Raw genomic sequence first — 22,581 nt, 5'->3', positions numbered from 1 at the left:
CTGTGTGTCCAAAGTGAGCAGCCTTCGGCTCGGCCTAATCCAGTGTGGTGAGCTGCCTGCCAACTGAGCGGTGCCTCGTCGGATCCTGAAAGTAAACAGAGCTGGGGAATACGCAGCATCCAAAACAATTAGCCCTGGAGCTAAAAAGCGGCTCCCACCCAGCTGCAGGCAGCCATAATGAAGTGCTACCCTCAGGGAATTAGCAGGGGCCTCCACAGTCTGGGAGCTGGAGAAGCGGTGAATTAAAACAAAGCCCGCTAGAACCAGCGTTCCTTGAAAATCGAAGCGATATCCAAAGCTACATTTACATTTTTTATTTTTTTTTTGGCAGGAAACTGTTTCTGGATTCATGAGTTCAATATTTGGATATGGATAAAATGAACATAACAAAAAAATGTAAAAAAAAAGATTGTGTGTGCGCTGTGAGGACAAAACAAACACGAGACTTGGCGAGAGGCTCTCATATATTTATTAATAAATATAAATAAATAATTAATCTTAGTATTTCACCCCATGGATACAAAATCCTGAGTTTGAATCCTGTGTTGGGTCAAATTCTCCCCATGCCTGGGTGGGTTTTTTATATTGGGGGTACACGGTGTTACTCTTCCACATCCCTAAAGATTTGCAGGTTAGTTTGAATGATTATTCTAATGTGGCTGTTTGTGAAGGTGGGTGTTTAGGAGTCGGTGGGCAACGGGATGAACTGGCCCATCAGTAGCACACATCCGCCCTGTCAGTGGATTTGGCCTCACAGTGGATGTCTGCAGCCCAACCGAAATTTGCCACAGCTGTTTAGTGTCATGCCCGAGTCGACTTCAGGCCCTGGGACCTTGTAGTGTTCCTGAGCCTGTGTGGGCAGTTCTTCTGCCACACCCGGAAGTGGGGCAACGAGCACCTGAAGCACTTCTGGGTGCTTTATATAAGGGGCCAGCGGACATTACTTGGTGAACCAGAGTCGGGAGGAGGGAGACGAAGCCTGCTGAGGAGGAGTAGAAGAGAAAAAGAAAGAAAGAAAGAAAGAGAGAGAAGAGAAGAAAGGAAAAGTGTCATGTTTGTGCTTAGTGGGACTGCGTTGTGCCGTTTCCCACAAGGCGAAGAAAATAAAAAGCATCTGTGTCTTTATAAGTGCCTCCTGCATCTGTCTGTGTCGGGCTGGGTGGCTGGCATGCACCCTAGAGTTGTCACAATATATATATATATATATATATATATATATATATACACATTATATCTATATATGTGTATATATATATATATATATATATATATACACACACACAATGCCCTCCATAAAGTTTGGGACTGAAATCGATTAAACTAAAATAGATTACATTAAAATGGATTAAATGCAAATATATATATACACTATATATATATATATATATATATATATATATATATATACACTATATATATATATATATATATTATATATACAGTATATATGTGTGTTTTATATATATATCAGTAACGGTGCACTGCTATAACAATGATGTGAAGTGAATACCCTTGATTTAAGCGTTCCTAGTTTTCCTCCTCTTTCTTTCTCTGTATGTTTACCATTCGTTTGCTCAGAGGTCGATGCACTTGCTGTTTCCTGAGCCGCTCTTCTTGTCTCCACCATAGCGGCCCGCTTCTCCTCTTTTTTTGTCAGCATCTTTTCACATTAAAAAAGTCAGTGTTTGTGTGGCAATTATTTAGTTATTATGTTTTCCTTCATTTTTCACGTAAGCTGACACTTAAGTCTTCAATCTGCCTCAAGAATGATTTAAGATATGAAGAGGTAGGGGAAGTGACAGCGATGGCGGTAGGGATGAGAACGGCGCCCATATGCACGGCTGCCCTGCTGCCCGCTGACAAGAGTTGATTCTACAATAAAATAAAAATAAAAAGAGGAATAACCTAAGAGGTCAATCATCACCCCAAAAGTGGATAGTAGATGTCACATAGTAAATGTGTACCTAATTTCAGGTCAATCAGTCAAACGGTTTGAGAGCTACAGGTTACTTAAAATTCTGGACAAACAAACGGCCACGGTAGTGTATTATATATAAAGATGTAGAATATTTCTATATATATATATATATATATATATGTACATTGTGGCACACGGCTGGGGGTGGTACCCAGCTGGGATGCCCAGGAAGACCGGAGGAAGGCTTGCACCTCCTCCAGACCAGGGGGCGCCCCAATGCCTTTGGAGCCCTGGACCTCAGCACTTCCACCACATCCAGAAGTGCTGCGGGGAAGAGGAGCAGGGACACCGAGAGCGCTTCCAGTTGCAATGCCGGCACTTCCGCCACACTGGGGAGTGCCGGTGGAAGATTGCTGAGAGGCACCTAGAGCACATCCGAGTGTGTATAAAAGGGGCCTCCTCCCACCATTTGTCGGCTGGAGTCGGGTGAAAGAGGACAGAGCTCGGAGGAGAGGAGTGGAGGCGGACCTGAGAAGAGAGAAAGGCATTGTGGGAAGGCCTGGACTTGAGGGGTGATTGGTGCTGCGGCACTGGGTTGTGTGTGTTTCATAATTGTAAATAGCGTATAATAAACGTGTGCTGGGTGATAAAATCATGTCTACCTGTCTGTGTCCGAGCTGTTCCCCACAACATACATATTAAAATGGATTAAATGCAAATGTGTGTGTATATATATATATATATATATATAGTGTACAGGTATATATATATATATATATATATATATATATATATATATATATATATATATATATATATATACAAATATTATATATTTATACACACACGTACATTTAATCCATTTTAGCCAAGTGTAGGCATTACATTTCCGAGACGTGTTGCGTGTCGATTAGCACAAGTAAGTACGAGTTTCACTGCACTCGCTGTAAATGCAACAATAATAATCCTTTAGCGACCGTACACTAATAAAAATGGTGGACATTGATGTATAATATCGGTTGTGTACAGAAATTGCTGCAAGTGACTGAAAACGAAATTCCTAAATGAGACTTGTGCCCAGAAGTTGTTTTCTCCCAGTGATTTCATTCCTGAAGTGCATTAAATGGATAATTTACAAAACGTTATGGATTCGGGTCGAAGGCCCAGTTTCGGGAGATAGGAGGTGAAGTTTGGTCCTCACTCTCCCGGGGTGTGGTAATATGTCCTTTTTTATTTTTTTATTCCTTCATGTCTACTACACACATCTAGCAAAGCTTTGACCGGGTGATTTTTTTTTATTTAAATTGTCATTGTCCATATTGATTTTTAGACTTGCCTGCTGTCCGTCATGATTATACATTTGCAACTTATCTGCCCGGCTTTCTGCTTTTGGGTTAAAACATGAAGGCCCTTCTCAATTGAAGAAGCATCTGTTTTCCTTGAAGAGATTAGGATCTTTTTAAATGTGTTTGTAAAGTAAAAGATTTGTGGACATGACTCCTGGTTGACCTCAGGCCTGGAGGTCAGGAGTTAAGCTGTCCTTTCAGATTTTCTCCTTCTGTTTTTCTAGCCAGCGGTCACTTCTGTGTTTGAGGAAAGTGCAAATGTCCTAGCTGGACAGCGGACGCATCCTGTGGGAGGGAAAGGCCAGACACTGAGGGTCTGTTCCGGGTGCCTGGTGTCCAAGGCGGCCAGTAAAGTCTCAGAATTATTGTGTCCCTGGTGAGGAAAACAGCCTGTCCAGAAAAAGGATGGATCAATAAGGTTATGTTGTTTTAAAGTGAAAAGATTTCACTTACTTGTTTATAGAATTGTTGACCACTGCCATTTAATATTACCTACACTACTGGTTAAAAGTTTTAGAACACCTCAGTTTTTTTATGGATATACACACAGTTTAATGTCTTAAAGCAGGGGTCCCCAACTCCATGGCTGGAGGGCCGCAGTGGCTGAAGGTTTTCATTCTCACCCTTTTCCTATTCAGCGAGTCATTTCCGCTACTAATGAACTCCTTTCCCCTTCATTTTAATAGCCTTGTTTTTAAGGATCCAGTCCTCTGAATTGATTCTTTGCTTCATGAAATGGAAGCCAAACAGAAATTAGGCATGAGGCGACCACAGTTAGGTCTCGGGGCATTACACTCAAACCAACGTCACGCCAACCAGTTCCTTAATCAGAAGCAGACACTTGTTGTTAATTCAATCCGTTATTTAATTCCTTGTCTTGTTGCTGCCACAGCAGACATTTCCAAAACTGTTTTTTCCTAAGAACACCGCCAAGATGTTTAGGTGACCCGAGAAATCAACTTTACTGAGACCTTCACCTTTTTTTATCTTCTGATACAGTGTGATGGGCACAGATGAGTTGGTCATTTGGTGCCTTGTTTTGTGTCTCATTACTGTCTGGCTGCCAAATAAAGAAAAAGAAACGACAAAGGGGTCTGTGTAAATTAAATTAAATGAAGCATGAAGAAGTTACTTAGCAGCAAAAAGTGGTCACTAATTAAGAAGATGATTAGAATGAAAACTTGCAGCCACTGTGGCCTTCCAAGACCGGAGCTGGACACCTCTGTCTTAATGCTTCTTGAAATTAAGACATAGAACAAATAAACAATGGCAAATAATAAAATAAAATAAGTCAAGGAGTCATTAAGTGTACAAAATTGCATTCCAGTTTTTGATTCATCCAAAAAGCCCCCTTTTGCTGATCTAACAGCCAAGCTTTGAGAACCCTTGTGACTCAGAATGCCAGTCACTCGGCTCACTTAACTATTCTTAGTAACAGACATTTTAAGCAAACTCCTGTATGCCACTGTCTGTATGTTGTAGCAGATTGCCATTGTTACTTGTAATTCCACTTTGCTTTGTTTTCCATGAAGCTTCATTGTGATTGGTATCACTTTTGTGAAAAATTAACTTCTTATTTTATAAAGATTCTGCACTTGTCCTTGTTACTTAGCCAGGGTTTGACAGTGACATCCCCCCGAGTGGGCATTACTGGAAGTGTTTGGGACTACGTGCTTTGGAGCCCTTTAGTACTTGGGACTGTCAGCATACAACACAAATGACTGTCTCTAAAATTTTTATACAGTGTTTTGGGTTGAAATTTCTAAGGGAAAGAGAGACAATGAAATAATTGAGGGTCCACAGGCGGACATTGTGAAGGAGAGCCCACCTAATGAAACAATCAAGTGTCCACAGGCTGAAATCACCAAGAAGGACCATCTCAATGAGAAAATTGAGTGTAAGGCCAATTGAAATGACAAAGGAGAACCCACCCAATGAGATAATCAAGTGTTTACAGGCTGAAAGGACCAAGGAGAGCACGCTCGATGACACAACTGAGAGTCTCTGGGCTGAAATCACCAAGGGGAACCCACATAATGAAACAATTGAGTGTCTACGGGCTGAAATGACCATGGAGAACACTCTCAATGAAATGACTGGATGTCCGCTGGCTGAAATCACCAAAGAGAACCCGCTCAATCACGCAATTGAGAGTCTGGTCGGCTGAAATGATCAAGGAGAACACACCTAATGAAAAAAAAACAAGTGTCCACAGGCTGAAATGACCAAGGAGAACCCACATAATGGCACAATTGAGTGTCTACAGGTTGAAATGACCAAGGAGAACACTCTCTTAGATCTGAGTGCTGCATTTGACACCATTGATCACAACATTCTTAGAAATCGCCTTAGTCAATGGGTGGGCCTCTCTGGCAGTGTCTTAAATTGGTTTGAATCCTACCTGACAGGGAGAAAATATTTTGTTAGTTGTGGGAATTACAACTCAAAGACACATGATATCCAATATGGTGTTCCACAAGGCTCTATCCTGGGTCCGCTGCTCTTCTCAATCTACATGCTTCCGTTAGGTCAGATTATCTCAGGGCACAACGTGAGCTACCACAGCTATGCTGATGACACACAGCTGTACTTATCAATAGCTCCTGATGACCCCGACTCTCTTGATTCACTAAGAGAATGTCTGACTTGTATCTCAGAATGGATGAATAGTAATTTTCTCAAGTTAAATAAAGAGAAAACTGAAATTTTAGTGATCAGCAATAATGGATACAATGAGGCTATTAGAAATAAACTGGATACATTAGGATTAAAAGTCAAGACGGAGGTAAAAAGCTTAGGGGTGATTGTTGACTGTAATCTGAATTTTAAATCTCATATTCATCAGACCACTAGGACAGCATTTTTTCACTTAAGAAACATAAGTAAAGTTAGACCTCTTATATCACTGAAAGATGCTGAGAAATTAGTTCACGCGTTTGTTTTCAGTCGACTAGATTACTGTAACGCACTCCTCTCTGGACTACCCAAAAAAGATATAAATCGTTTGCAACGAGTGCAGAATGCAGCTGCTAGAATCCTAACTAGGAAAAGAAAATCAGAACACATCACACCAGTCTTAGCGTCACTACACTGGTTACCTGTGTCATTCAGAATTGACTTTAAAATTCTGCTTATGGTTTATAAAGCCTTAAATAATCTCGCCCCATCTTATATATTGGAATGTCTGACACCTTATATTCCAAATCGTAACCTCAGATCCTCAAATGAGTGTCTCCTTAGAATTCCAAAAGCTAAACTTAAAAGAAGTGGTGAGGCGGGCAGGCGGCCTTCTGCTGTTATGCACCTAAAATCTGGAATAGCCTGCCAATAGGAATTCGCCAGGCTGATACAGTAGAGCACTTTAAAACACTGCTGAAAACACATTACTTTAACATGGCCTTTTATAACTTCATTTTAATCGTAATTTAACTTAATCCTGATACTCTGTATGTTCAATTCATCATAACAACTATTCATGGTGGCTCTAAAATCGGTACTGACCCCTACTCTCTTTTCTGTTTCTTTTTCCGGTTTCTTTGTGGTGGTGGCCTGCGACCACCTCCACCTACTCAAAGCTTCATGATGCTCCAACAATGATGGACGGATTAAAAGGAAGAAGTCTACGTGACCATCATCATCATCAAGCCCTTCCGTGAGAATCCTAAATCCAAAGAGGACTGTTTCATTGATGTTAGGTAGAATGCCCAGAGGGGACTGGGCGTTATCATGGTCTGGAATCCCTACAGATTTTATTTTTTCTCCAGCCGTCTGGAGTTTTTGTTTTTCTGTCCCCCCTGGCCATTGAACCTTACTCTTATTCGATGTTAATGTTGATTTATTTTTTATAATTATGTCTTTCATTTTTCTATTCTTTAATACGTAAAGCACTTTGAGCTACTGTTTGTATGAAAATGTGCTATAGAAATCAATGTTGTTGTTGTTGTTGTCTCAATGAAACAACTAGATGTCCGCTTAAATCACCAAGGAGAACATACTCAATGAAACGATTGTTTGTCTATGGGCTGAAATCACCAAGAAGAACCCGTTCAATGACGCAATTGAGTGTCTGGCTGTCTGAAACGACAAAGGAGAACCTACCTAATGAAACAATCGAGTGTCCACAGGCTGAAATGACCAAGGAGGACCCACTCAATGACACAATTGAGCATCTATGGGCTGAAATCACCAAGGGGAGCCCACGTAATGAAACAACTGAGTGTCTATGGGCTGAAATGAGCAAGGTGAACACTCTCAATGAAACGATCGAGTGTCCATGGGATGAAATCACAAAGGAGAACCCGCTCAATGGCACAATTGAGTGTCTGCAGGTTGAAATGACCAAGGACAACACTCTCAATGAAACAACTGGATGTCCGCTGGCTTAAATCACCAAGGAGAACATACTCAATGAAACGATTGTTTGTCTATGGGCTGAAATCACCAAGAAGAACCCGTTCAATGATGCAATTGAGTGTCTGGCTGTCTGAAACAACAAAGGAGAACCTACCTCATGAAACAACCAAGTTGTCACAGGCTGAAATGACCAAGGAGGACCCACTCAATGACACAATTGAGCATCTATGGGCTGAAATCACCAAGGGGAGCCCACGTAATGAAACAACTGAGTGTCTACAGGCGGAAATGACCAAGGAGAATGCTCTCAATGAAATGATTGGATGTCCACTGGCTGAAATCACCAAGGAGAACCCGCTCAAGGATGCAATTGAGTGTGTACAGGCTGAAACATCAAAGGGGAACATACTCAATGAAATAATTGTTTGTCTATGGGCTGAAATCACCAAAGACAACCCACTCAATGACACAATTGAGCGTCTATGGGCTGAAATCACCAAGGGGAGCCCACTTAATGAAAAACTGAGTGTCTATGGGCTGAAATGAGCAAGGTGAACACTCTCAATGAAACGATCGAGTGTCCTTGGGATGAAATCACAAAGGAGAACCCGCTCAATGACACAACTGTGTGTCTACTGGCGGAAATGACCAAGGAGAACACTCTCAATGAAACGATTGGATGTCCACTGGCTGAAATCACCAAGGAGAACCCGCTCAATTATGCAATTGAGTGTCTGGCTGGCTGAAATGACCAAGGAGAACCTGCTCAAGGATGCAATTGAGTGTGTACAGGCTGAAACATCAAAGGGGAACATACTCAATGACACATATAGGCGTCTATGGGCTGAAATCACCAAGGGGAGTCCACGTAATGAAACAACTGAGTGTCTATGGGCTGAAAGCACCAAGGGGAACCCGCTCAATGATACGATTGCTTGTCCAAGGGTTGAAATGACAAAGGAGAACCTGCCTAATAAAACAATCGAGTGTCTGGCTGGCTGAAAGTACCAAGGAGAACCCGCTCAGTTAAACATTCCGACTGTGAACTTCTTTCAATAAATTCAGTAAACTGTTTGTACTGCCTTACATGATGAGCACTTTATTTAGTCAGTTGAATAAATAAATTACAATAAATAGATAAATAATACAGAAGAAAAATAATTCATAGAATACATTTCAAGTCACACAACACGTTTGACAAGACTCGGGCAGACACAATTCTTTGGCTAACAATGTTTTATTTATTTATTTATATATTTTTTTTTTTTATCGTCCTCCTATCGTTCATGTTTTTTTCTAATTATCCACTACCAGCCTAAAAACGAGACAACTGAAGGAGCCCAAAGATCGTTTTAACGCGGCTCCCACACGATGGAACATTTCCATTTTTTTCTTCTCAGCTAGCAGCGAATGAGAATAAAGTGTGAGGAGGTTTTCAAGTCACGTCTGCCATTTCCTAGGGAGGTGGGATTTAATTAAGGAAAAGACGAGACGTAGCAAAGCACCGTGAAAGACATCTCGGCACCTACGTGCAGTATACAGAGCGAATCTCCAAGCCCGAATGTTAAAATGGAGACATTTTTTGTGATTTGTACAACAGTTGATCTCTTCTTTTTGAAGATAATTCTTCCATGGGAGGTGTGCCGTTAAACTCTCTTTATCTGGTTGGGCGATTTCTAGACCCCAGTCGGCACGTAAATGTTACTTTTTGGAGCAAAGATGTCAAATTCTCCTTTTCTAGACACGTAAAACCTCCATTTAGAAGACGGTGAAGCAGAATGAGTGGACTGAGAAGCTGTTTACGATGTTAGATCTGTAACTGCCCATACGATCACAACTAACATCATATCAGGTTGAAGAAGTTTCAATTAAATATATTTATAAATAATAAACAGTCGACACGTCCTTGTAGTTTTGTTTTCCTTGCACCTTCAGCATCAATTTTTTTTTTTTTTTTACACAGTGTGTGGCTACCAAGAAAAACCTCGACCAGTGCCTCCACCAAGAGGATCTCCATAACCAGAGTGATTAAGAAACTTGACGTCTCAGTAGCACCAAGCATCTTGGGAGTGTCCCGTGTCCATCACCAGGATTCCAGGCTGTCACAGCTCGAGTCTGGAGACAGTGCTTCTGTGTCGCTGATGATTCCCCACTGCTTCGGGATGCTAAGATGTTCAACGTTGCCCTTCAGGAGGTGGAGCAGCGAGCCAGGTGACTGAGATGATGATTGGCCACTTTGACTGTCCAGCAGCTGCACCAGAAAAGTGATGTATTTCATAGCCATGCGCAAAATTTCATTTTTGCTCAGCTTCTTCTCCGGCGGGTGAGTAGGAATGAGTTTTCGGAGCTCCGCAAAAGCGCTGTTCACATTCTGCTGCCTCCACCGTTCTCTGGTGTTTGTCACAACCTTTCTTGTCATGCTGCCTGGCAAAGAAAGTCACAATTAGAAAACGATAGGAAAAAAAAAAAAAAAGAAATGGCCCAGCTAGCCCTGGAACAACTTCCCACATGCTGCAATATATTAAAAGCTAAGGATCTTCACCCTCTGCTCGCTTTGCGACTCTGCCGCTCATGTATGTGGATTTCACTTTCACCAAACAACGAATCTTTTAATTCTCGTGGATACGCCTCTTCATTGGGAAGAAACACTACTTTTCCCTGATGGCAGCACGAATTAGACGATCTACAAGTCCCCGACTTAAAGTTTAAAGCCGAACAATATCTACATACTGTACTTCTGTCATCTCACCTATGTCCATATATTTGATCTCTTTTCGCTGTTCTGTTATTTCATCCATCCATCCATTATCCAATCCGCTATATCCTAACTACAGGGTCACGGGGGTCTGCTGCAGCCAATCCCAGCCAACACAGGGCACAAGGCAGGAAACAAGCCCCGGGCAGGGTGCCAGCCCACCGCAGGGCATACACACACACACACACACACACACCAAGCACACACTGTTGAAGAGAAAATTGTCTGAGCAAAGGCGCACCAAAGGTCCTCACCCGGAATGAAGGCTCTCAGGAGTCAAGAGGATAGGCAAAGAGAGTTTATTGTTTTACTGCAATTAACAACAACACGGACTCAACCCAATTCGGCCAAATCAGGATGAGCCCCGAACAGTCCAAAAAACACAGTTTATATCATCATTTCTTATCATTCTGACCTCGCTTGAAGCAGCCCATTCACTGCTTCTCCTGACTCCCCATCTGCAGCCAGCCTAGTTAACTTTTATTAAAACTACCAATAATTCTTATTTTCTGTCAATTATCTTTATTTTTCTGCTTCGTTTATTTTTTGGGTCGGCTGAGAGCCAACAGGTGCTTTCCTTTCTTCCATCCTTGGGCAGTCTTTACCTCATCTTCCTCCCTTCCTGGGTCCTCTCGCTAGATTGTATTGGTAGCTGGAGCTAAGCTGTAATTAAAAAAGAAATATGGTATGTGCCTTTGTTTAACCATTTGTTTAGTAGGCCTAACTTGCATTAATATTTGCACTAAGGTTAATGCTTATATTTCCCAATATGTATTTATGCTAATACATGAATATACTCATTTTAGTTTCTATAACACTAGGGACAATTTGGATCGTCAATGCACCTGACCTGCATGTCTTTGGACTGTGGGAGGAAACCCACGCAGACACGGGGAGAACATGCAGACTCCACGCATGGAGGACCTGGGAAGTGAACTCGGGTCACCTAACTGCGAGGCAGCAGCGCTACCACAGTGCCACCGTGCCGCCTCCGTTATTTCACCAAGTAATAATCTCCATTTGTTTGTGCTAATGCAATCTTTACTATTATATTTTTTGAGACATTCGAATTTTACTATTTTCATATCCTTTAACTTGCTCTGCATGTGTATCGTACCAACGTTTTGGAACGTCTTTACGATGTTCTACTTTGTGTTCTACTCTTTGTCTTTTATTTACGGCCCCAGACCTGGTTAAATCTCTTGGCACAAAGTCTCATCTCATGGGAGACATGAAAGTATCTCTCTAGAAAAGTCACGTCTCGTCCCAGGCTAGAAAGTCTCGTCTCGTCCCAGGCTAGAAAGTCTCGTCTCGTCCCAGGCTAGAAAGTCTTGTCTCGTCCCAGGCTAAAAAGTCTCGTCTCGTCCCAGGCTAGAAAGTCTCATCTCGTCCCAGGCTAGAAAGTCTCGTCTCGTCCCAGGCTAGAAAGTCTCATCTCGTCCCAGGCTAGAAAGTCTCGTCTCATCCCAGGCTAGAAAGTCACGTCTCGTCCCAGGCTAGAAAGTCTCATCTCGTCCCAGGCTAGAAAGTCACGTCTCGTCCCAGGATTTTTTTATATGATAAAGAGATGTTAAGACACCTATGGGAATGTCAGACTATTTGCAGTTCTCTGGTCCTGAGTTATTCTCTGTCTCTCTCTTTGTCTGTCCTGCTTTCCTCAATTTGCTGCCATTCCTTGCTCTGCTATCATCCTACTGCTTTGAGATTTCAATACTCTCTCGGTTTTCATCAACAGCATATTATGTTTATATTACATTTGTCTAACACAACCTGTCGGCCATAGCACCATTGCAGGTGGGCCACATCTGACCCCAGATGAAACCCTTCCCACCCTCACTGCTCCAGTGATCACGGCGGGAGCATCACACTTGGAATCACGGTAGATCCTCTATGAGCTCCCAAACCTCTGCTCTGATGATCGTGCTCGATTCACCAAGGAGGAAAAGTATGGATGATTGCACTTGATTCATGTAATGCTTTCACAGACAAACGAGCTTGATTCACCAAGGGGGACCACCCCACTCCCCACGGTGATATAGCGGGTCCACAGCTCTGAATAAATGGACCTGTTTTTAAAATAATCCATTTGGTCGTTTCAGTCTGCGTGGGCGCGATCGTGTAGACGCAGGGAGCTGATGAGGTAATTGGGGCGAGATGCTCCTGCACGTGCGGGTGCGATTGTTCTCAATTGCTTGTTCGGCTTCCTGCAGTGCATGATTGAGGTGCTGCGCCCACAGAGCCATATAAGTACAGGCCGGCAGAAGAGAAAAGGAAAAAAAAAAGATGAAAAAGAAAAGAAAAGAACAAAAGAGACAGAGAGTGAGAGCAGCATCAAGGTGAAAAACGAGTGGATGAGCGAGCCGGTTGAAAGAGAGGTCAGCGCGGTCAGGGGTCCCGTGTTCAGAGCGAAATATCAGCGCTCGAGGGATAGATTGTGCCCATTGAAGATGTAGAAGAGGGGGCTCGGTCGAGGTGGCGTCTTTCCGAGGAATGACTGCATGTGCGAGGAGGAAGACGGGAGGACAACCGACCCCAAGTGGTCTGGCAGATACCGCCAGAGGCAGCCAAGAAAGTAGTGTGAGGACCGCAGCGGATGAAGTCTCTCCAGCTGAGCGAGCCTTGGGTGAACTGGCGAGACTGGGATGAGGCTGTGTTCAGCTGAGTTTGCCCCAGTGATGGCTACAGGTTTTTAATTCTCATTTTAAACATTTGGATTTTTCATTGTTTTTATGGATTATTTATATATGGACGATTTTGAACCACAGCACTCTGGACACTGTTTAGTCCGAGTATTTTTAATAATAGCACGGGCACCTTTTTTGCACCATCCCCTTGCTCAGTTTGATTTGTCCCCATCAGACCAGCTCACCCAGTTACATTATCGATGGTGTTGTGTTTGAGGGCTCCCAAAAGTGGAAGTGGGAGCAGAACCCCCAAATGGTGGCAGCGATGCTCATGCTAAGTTCACAGGAGGGGAAGCGTGTCGCAAAGACGCTGGCATGAGAAAAACTGGGCTGTGACACCACAAAGCTTGGGAAGTCCCCAGGACCGGATAGCATCTGTCCTTGACTACTTAACCCTGTGATTTAACCGGCTAGAACGTCATCATCCTTCACTCAGTATTCATGTTCTAGCCCTCAGAATGAAGGCAAGACATTTCTACTTCAGAGTTAGTTATGCTGTGCTCATATGTTACAACAGGATAAGTTGCAACATTCAGTAAGGCTTTTACAAAAAAAAATGGCACTTTGAATGTTATTCGCATTTCCATAGGTGTTAAAATAAGCTTCCTAACACTACAAAAGTGTCTGTAAATGTGTTAGGAACGCCCAGAAAGAACATTATTATAAAATATCCACAAGTAATATGCTCAGATTTACCGTTTTGATGCAGTACAAAAAGCAGAATTCTTCTTCCCGCTTATATTCTTTTATAAATAGTGTATCCATTATTGAAGACCCCCGGCTTAAGTATCATTTTGAAGGACAGATGTTACTCTCTCAGAAAATATTTTTAGTTGGTAACGAAAGCGTTCTGTGTATCCAAATGACAACACCAATGATTGCAAGACTCAAAGGCGTCGTCAGAAAAACAAATAAAAATAATATTAGGAAATGTACAAAGTGGAAAACATACAAAATGGATTGTGGTGTCAGTTTCAAGTTGGAACACAGCTCTCATTTAGTAGATAATAGTTTGTCCATCAAATTGTACGCAATTGAATTAGGATGTTCAAGAAAGTCTTGGGAGGGTGATGGGGCAGGAGTTACTGTAATACAGCAATGCGGCCATCTTTGAGGGAAGAACGAGAAACACGGCAACGTGTTATCAGGGTTTGTGATGCGCCATTTTAACAGCAAAACGCTGTACTTTAATTGCATTAATGAGGAAATTAAGTATTTTATGTAGTTTTGAAAAACATTTTGCATTAGTTCTCGATCCAGCCAGCAGATCCAAAGCAATGGGGATGAGTTTAAAGTGTTAATAAACTTAGTGAGTGCCTGCATACACCCTCGATGTGTACTTTTCAAAATTCTCTGTAAAAATCAACAGATCTGTCAGCCACAAGGATCAATGCTGTATCGGCTCAAAACATCAGCAAGTGGGAATGGAGGATTTCCACGATTACAGCGAATCCATGACAGACAGATAAATAGATATCTAGTTCCTTTCACATCTATTTATATATCTATCTAACAGATAGTAGATACATGGAAATGAAATTTACTACATAATAAATAGATAGATAGATAAGGCACTATGTTATAGATACATAGATAGATAGATAGATAGATAGATAGATAGATAGATAAGGCACTATGTCATAGATAGATAGATAGATAGATAGATAGATAGATAGATAGATAGATAGATAGATAGATAGATAGATAGATAGATAGATGAAAGGCACTATATAATAGATAGATAGATGATATAAAAGGCACTATATGATAGATAAATAGATTTTAATTTTAGTGTAGTAGATAGATCTTAAGTTTAGTGTAGTAGGCAGGATAACATAGATAGATAGATAGATAGATAGATAGATAGATAGATAGATAGATACTTTATTAATCTAGAAGAAAATTAAAGAAGGAAAGAATGCAGACAAAAAGGGCTGGGCTATATATATATATATATATATATATATATATATATATATATATATATATATATCAAGAATTCTAGTAGTCTTAGGCATGCTGACAAGGTCCAAATACATATACTGTCAATATGACTTATCTGTAGTAATTTAACAGCTATTTCCTAAGTATTAAGTTTACTAGAATTGCACATACTTATCAGTTACAGTTTCACAGTACAGAATGTCAGTCCTTGGCACAGTGTATTGCACATGGTATCATTGTCGGTTAAGAGGTCTGCTAGATTGGCTCAGTACCATTCAGAACACAGAGGGCACAAGACCACCTGGGCTGAGGGGTGACTCATTATGCAGCCTGATGGCTGAGGGTAGACATGACCTCACATGGCGCTCCCTGGAGCAGCAGAGTTGTCTCAGTCTGCTACTAGATGTGCTCCTCTGTCTCGTACAGTACAAGGGCTGAATGTTGTTGCCCAGGATAGTCAGCAGTTTCCTGAGCAATCATCTGTTCCACCACTTCCTCCACTGAGCCCAACCTGACTCCCAGTATTCAACCTTCCTTTTCACTATGTTCTGATCACCTGCACTATTGCCATTTCCCCAGCACACAACAGCATGGACACTACAGACTAACTGAAAATATGTAAGAGTGGCCAGCCTACGCCAAACAACCTCTCTGTCGGTACTCCACTGTTGTTCAGATGTACCCTCAGGTATTTGTACGTCCTCACCACTTCCACATCTTCACCGTCAACGAGAGACAGAGCAGGCTTGACCCTCCTGAAGTCTACAATAATCTCCTTTGTCTTACTGATGTGGAGGTGTAAGGGGGTCAGTTTTGTGACCGTCAACAAAGTCCTCCCCAAGTGTTCGGTTTTCATTTTCCTGCCCTCCACTAATACACCCAACTATAGCTGTGCTGTCAGACGATTTCTGCAGATGATATGCTTTGGTATTGAATCTAAAGTCTGAAATGTACAGCTCATCTGTAAGGTTTAGTTTCTCTCATGCAGCTGGACATGTGGGCTGTGTAAGTGACCTGCTTCTTTGATTCATTCATCTATTTATATTTGACTCTGGTTGTTTTTTTTTTCTCATAATCCTCAGGGTTGCTGGTTTGAGGGGTTAAATTTGATATATGAAATTGTGCTCCTTTGCTTTTCTCCTCCTTTTTTTGAATTCCAATAAAAAAAAAACTGATCTCAAAAAACATGATAAAACTTTAAGCTCCTCCTGAATGTCAGCACTTCTCACCCTATCTATTATATAGTGCCTTTCACATTATCTATCTATCTGTCTTATCATATCGTACTATCTGTGTATCTATTGCTTAATTACTTTTATATCTTTTATATTGTGAATGTAATATCTTTTATATGGGTGGCATGATGGCACAGTGGTAGCGCTGCTACCTCACAGTTAGGAGACCCGGGTTCGTTTCCCGGGTCCTCCCTGCATGGAGTTTGCATGTTCTCCCCGTGTCTGCGTGGGTTTCCTCCCACAGTCCAAAGACATGCAAGTTAGGTGCATTGGCGATCCTAAATTGTCCGTAGCGTGTGTGTGTGCCCTGTGGTGGGCTGGCGCGCTGCCCGAGATTTGTTTTCTGCCTTACACCCTGTGTTGGCTGGGATTGGCTCCAGCAGACCCCCATGACCCTGTAGTTAGGATATAATGGGTTGGATAATGGATGGATGGATATCTGTTATAGAGTGCCTTTCCTGAATGTCTGCACTTCTCATCCTATCTACAGTATCTATCTATCTATCTGTCTGTCTTATAGTGCCTTTCACATCTATCTATCTATCTATCTGTCTGTCTATCTATCTGTCTGTCTGTCTTATAGTGCCTTTCACATCTATCTATCTATCTATCTGTTATCCTGCCTACTACACTAAACTTAAGATCTATCTACTACACTAAAATTAAAATCTATTTATCTATCATATAGTGCCTTTTATATCATCTATCTATCTATTATATAGTACCTTTCATCTATCTATCTATCTATCTATCATATAGTGCCTTTCACATCTCTCTATCTATCTCTTATATAGTGCCTTTCATCTATCTATCTATCTATCTATCTGTTATCCTGCCTACTACACTAAACTTAAGATCTATCTACTACACTAAAATTAAAATCTATTTATCTATCATATAGTGCCTTTTATATCATCTATCTATCTATTATATAGTGCCTTTCATCTATCTATCTATCTATTATATAGTACCTTTCATCTATCTATTTATCTGTCTGTCTATCTATCTGTCTGTCTTATAGTGCCTTTCACATCTATCTATCTATCTATCCAATCCTGCCAACTATGCTATCTATCTATCTGTCTATCATGTCTATAAATTGTACACGTATAAATGTAATGGTTCATTAAGTTACCCTGAATTGACCAAAGTGCTGCTGTGGACAAAATATATTTTTTTTTTTTATCACTTTTTAAAAACAAAGGCAAGTGTAGCCCCAATTGTACAAAGACTAGCATTTAATGCTCTTACTAAATTTCATTAAAAAAATTGGAAGATAATTCTAACAGCTATTCTTTCAATGAAATCAGTAATGTGTAAGATCTTTAAACCTTAAATTCTGTCGAGGTTCAGAACAATTTAGTCAAGCTATGCACACAGCATAATTGAATTAAATGGCGAAATGACAAGGAAATACTGTGTTTCCCTACTTAATTAGAGCTCAACTAAGATGACCTGCTCCGCTCAGAGCCTCATTGAACTGGCACTCCATTGGGTTTTGTTCCTGCCTTGCACCCGAGTCTTTAGTATGTGGCTCTGTTCACCAGGATAATAAGCACATTCAGAAAACAGACGGAGGTGGATGAGGATTAAGTGGGAGTGCATATTGCCAGTGGAATGGAGTTAAATCACATAAAATGTCTAAAACCCACACTTTGGGTGAAAGGCAGCTCTGGCCTTGAAGGAGTGCAAGTCTACCACAGGGACGGAGTATAAACATTGAGATATCAAGACCCTCTTTCATTTGTTAAGAACTATTAACTGGGTCCAACACTACTGAGTATTCCAGTGAATGAATGGCATACACATTTTATTCACTGCCACCTTGGCGAATTGGCTTTAATTCTTTGAAGTTACAGATTCAGCATTTGCGATAGAAAAACGTAGTAAGTACCATAAAATTAAATACTATATTATCAATCACCTTTCCAATTTGCGACGTCCTCAGCCAGAATGTAAAGGGTTCCAATTATTTTGGTAAATTTTTTTCCCCCTCAGTTAAAACTGTTTTCTATCTTTTGACTAATTTCAAATTAGAAATGAATATATTTCAATTCAATGGAAAATACACATTTTAAGAGCAAAATGAATCATTTCGTAATTAGTTCTTGGTAGCAAAATGTAGGAGCCATAAACATTTACTCTAATTGAAGAAATTGTATATGGAAACAGCAGCACCAGCCCGCCTGTTCAGCTCAGACCCCGCCGTTCAAATCTGAGTTTGCGAGCTCAGCTGTGACGCCGCCTGTTCGGCTCGGTTCACTTGCGCGTACAGCACGTACTTTCTCGTTTCACAAATAAGCTTTTCTTCATATTTGGCATGTTTGTAATAATAGTTTTTCAAAAAATGATAGTAAATAAAAAAGTAAAAATAGATGAAATAATGCATGAATGGGCGTTGCTATAATAATAATAATAATAATAATAATAATATCCATCCCATCCATTTTCTAACCCGCTATATCCTAACTACAGGGTCACGGGGGTCTGCTGGAGCCAATCCCAGCCAACACAGGGCACAAGGCAGGAACCAATCCTGGGCAGGGTGCCAACCCACCGCATAATAATAATAATAATAATAATAATAATAACAAAGAGGCGGCACCGTAGCACAGTACCGAGTTCTGTTACGGCACTCATGCAGCGTCGCGGCTCAAATCTCAAGCCTGCTGCTGTCTGTATGGAGTCGGCACATCACATTCTCCTCAGGTCTGTGCGAGTCTTCATTCACCAAACATGCAGGTTTGACTAATTAGTAACTCCAAAAAATCGTGTGTGTGTGTGTGCGTGTGAGTGGGGCCCCCAATAAACTGTCAAGTTGTCCATGGCTGTTTAAATTGTTATAATAATGATGTCTGCGACTCTTTAACGGAAAAAAAAACAGCATCTGAGAATGAGTGGATGTGCGGATCTTTTTAGAAAGAGAAAAGTGCATACTGACTACAGAGCCATTTATTCTTCAGTAACTAATTTTTTTGTATTATTATTACCACGCTTATATTAACGTTACCTGTTTATTGTCTGGTACAAATCTTGTAATCGATATTTAACCCACTTCCTATTGTCCAAATGACTTGAAATTTTGCACACTTACACACTTCCGATGACAATACAGGAATCAATTATCATTTTCACAAATTGACCAATTCATCCATGTTAATTAAGAAATTAAATATTCATATGAAGAATAGTTCAAGATTTCACCTATAGATGGCGCAAGTAACGGATAGAAATATTAAAATTTTAAATGATTACAAAATTATACTGAAACAAACCCATTACTAAAAAGTTGAAAATAAATATATATATATATATATATATATATATATATATATATATATATAATAAATATATATATATTTATAAAAAAACCACGCTTATATTAAGTTAAAAAGTGTACTAAAAAGTAAAAAATAAGTCTCTCATGCATCACTCGTAAAATAAAAGGTGGGCGCGTTTCATCAATCAACATTCAAAAAGCAGCGCCCACCTTTTATTTTACGAGTGATGCATGAGAGACTTATTTTTTACTTTTTAGTACACTTTTTAACTTAATATAAGCGTGCTTTTTAAAAAGAATTGTTTTATATATTTTTTTTAAATACCGGAATTAAACAGGAATCGGGAATTACTGCACTTCCATACCTTCAAGCCTCACTGATCCTCAAAAATACTCGTGTCGTGTTTTACGGATTTTGTATGCGAGTACACTCAGTATAAATGTGCTATAAAGTGGATATTTGTGTGTGCGTGTTGTATGTTATATAGAGTCTGAAGTGCTACAGTCTTGGGTTGCTCATTTTTCTGCTTAGTAGAAAATTAACATTTTCATTTTCTTCGGCATATATTTTTATACACATTATATAGAACCCCTGACGCACTTTTCTGATATTTCTGGTTATACCTGAATGCTGAAATGTGCCTGTTTTTGGATGGTTTTATTCTGCTTGAGTACTGTTAAAATTGATATAGATAGATCATTTTCATATATGTATGTATGTATGTATGTATGTACAGTATGTGTGTGTATATATATATATACAGTATATACATATATGCATGTATGTATGTGTGTATATTATATATATATATATACTGTATATATATATGTGTATATGTGTGTGTATATAAATTATCGGTATTAATTATATATATAAATTATCTATCTATCATTCATTCATTATATTGATATTTTTATGTAGCACTCTTCACTCAATGCAGGAGCAGAGCTCTATGACAACTTCACAGATAAATACAAAAACAAACCTTACACACTATTAACTACAAAATTAGCACACTTACTTTTTTAAACAGACAGGAAAACAAAGCAGTTTAAAACTGATTAACAAAAATGCATCCCATTGTGTAGTGCCTTTCCTATCTATCTACTATATATTGCAATTTCTATTCATCTATAGCAGGGATTCTCAACCGGGGGGAACCAAATTCTGGGGGTGTGGGACTCGATCTCTGGGTGCTGGTATTTCTTCTATTTAATGTATTAATTCATACTTGGGTAGTACGTGAGTGGAACGTGATACAATCTTTGAGAACATTCGACATTTCCTGCAAATACTTGTATTTAATTTTACACATTTATTTAATACAACTTAAATTTAATACATTTTAAACGTAATATTTAAATTTAATAAATGTATATTTACTGAACAAGCGTGTATTTACTCGTTTATTGGCAATGTACATATCTCAAAGACTCTAGAAGCACGTCTTGCATTGTACATAAAGGCGGCGACTGTGCGCCGGCATTCATTCTGGCAACTAATAGAAGGAATGGTGACGATTATTTCGACAGTCAAGTAAAGGGGGTATGGGACCATACTGGACAATCCACTGGGGGTCTGGAGTCATCAAAAGGTTAAAAACCCCTGATCTATAATATATTTTACCAAGCTAACCCCTGGCTACAGACCTCTAAGTAATACTGTAGGTTAGGTGTAACCATACTAATTGATTAATGGTTGTTAATCCAGCAATTAAAAAGCTAAATAAAGTGACCTTACAGCTAAATAACACTCAAGGCGCAGGACTGGACCTTAAACAAGCCTTCACATGTAACCTCTGTGACCTCCAGAGTAGGAAACAGAACAACACATTGAGTGAGTGAATGGCAAAGGGCCGGTGACATCCACCCTGTAGCATGAAGTCCATATGGTTTAGCTTGCTTACGTAAAGCCAATTGCTTAATTAAATAAGATTAAAGTTAACTTACAGCAACTTTACTCTACTGTATAGATTGAACATTATGAATAATATTGACCAGTATTTGTACCTTTTAAGAGTCCTGTTACAGCATATAGTGTCTTTCACGTCTGTCTATCTGTCTATCATATAGTGTCATTCCTGTATATCTGCAGTATATAATATCTTTCACACATATACTGTATTAGTGCTTTTTGCAACTATCTATTTAATATATAGTGCCTTTCACATCTTTCTCTTTATATGTATGGATTGAAATAAAAATACAGTGAGACAGAGAGCTTAACAGATGCAGAATGAAGTATTTAGTGCTTTTCACATTCAACAACATTTTTCAAATTTCCAACTTCTTTTTGCCGCAGCCACAAGAAGCATTTAGAAAGCAAAATGAAATAATTTTACATGGGTGTACAAGATTTGATATGGATCTGCGGATCGCATGGCTTTTAAATATGTACATAACATGAGACACATTTACAACATTTACAATCTTTCTAAGAGGCCCATAGGCTCCCACAAGCACACACACACACACACACATAGAGAACGTACCTGCTGCTGCTGCTGTGATGTGACGTTATGTCCAAATCGGTAAGCAGGTAGCCAGTTGTTTCTTCTTCTCTTCTTCTGTCGCACTCAGTTGCCCGGTCTCTCCAGCACAGCGAGCGCCTACAGACAAATCCCCATTCTGTGTGCGCCGTCTGAAAGTCTCTGACAGGAGGGGGGAGGACAGGCGCTCACAATTTATAGCCAGTCAGCAGCTTTGTGTGATGCTTGTCATTACCTTGATCTGCCAGTACGACGAAAGGTTGATTCCCTTGGAGACTGCCACTTCGGGGATTTCATTTTTGTGTGGACTTTTACAGCTTTCACCTTTGATTTCACCCTTTGCTGCTTCTTCTTCAATAAAATTGGCTGCATAGTCCGAGTCCTCTCTTTCAAACCCACCACACACAGATGGGAGGGGAATTAATTTTTAATATTTTAAAGACTTAACCAATTTACATTGACATAGATTAAAGGCATACATTATAAACAGACAAAACAGTGCAAATTCATAACTTCTCTCCAACTCTTAATCAGATAGATAGATAGATAGATAGATAGATAGATAGATAGATAGATA

At 40.1% G+C, this 22,581-nt stretch overlaps 1 protein-coding gene across 2 annotated transcripts; it reads right to left on the bottom strand.

Annotated features, from left to right (window-relative positions):
- Nucleotides 1-8,693: 8,693 nt before the first annotated feature.
- tal2 (T-cell acute lymphocytic leukemia 2) lies at nt 8,694-22,211 on the bottom strand. 2 transcript variants are annotated; one of them, XM_039758071.1, is made up of 2 exons: nt 22,008-22,211; nt 8,694-10,037 (listed from the first exon to the last, which is right to left on the bottom strand). In XM_039758071.1, exon 2 carries the CDS (start codon nt 10,034-10,036, stop codon nt 9,701-9,703), a length of 336 nt encoding a protein of 111 aa, XP_039614005.1. In that variant the 5' UTR covers nt 10,037; nt 22,008-22,211; the 3' UTR covers nt 8,694-9,700. The 2 variants fall into 2 exon arrangements, with proteins under 2 accessions (XP_039614005.1, XP_039614004.1); XM_039758070.1 differs by having other exon boundaries at nt 8,694-10,041; nt 22,008-22,208.
- Nucleotides 22,212-22,581: the final 370 nt, after the last annotated feature.

This window comes from Polypterus senegalus, chromosome 7 (genome assembly GCF_016835505.1).
Source record: "Polypterus senegalus isolate Bchr_013 chromosome 7, ASM1683550v1, whole genome shotgun sequence".
In the NCBI taxonomy this organism is placed as follows: Eukaryota; Metazoa; Chordata; class Cladistia; order Polypteriformes; family Polypteridae; genus Polypterus; species Polypterus senegalus.
The sequence above is the reverse complement of the archived record's forward strand: the minus strand, read 5'-3'. Positions and strand labels throughout refer to the sequence as shown.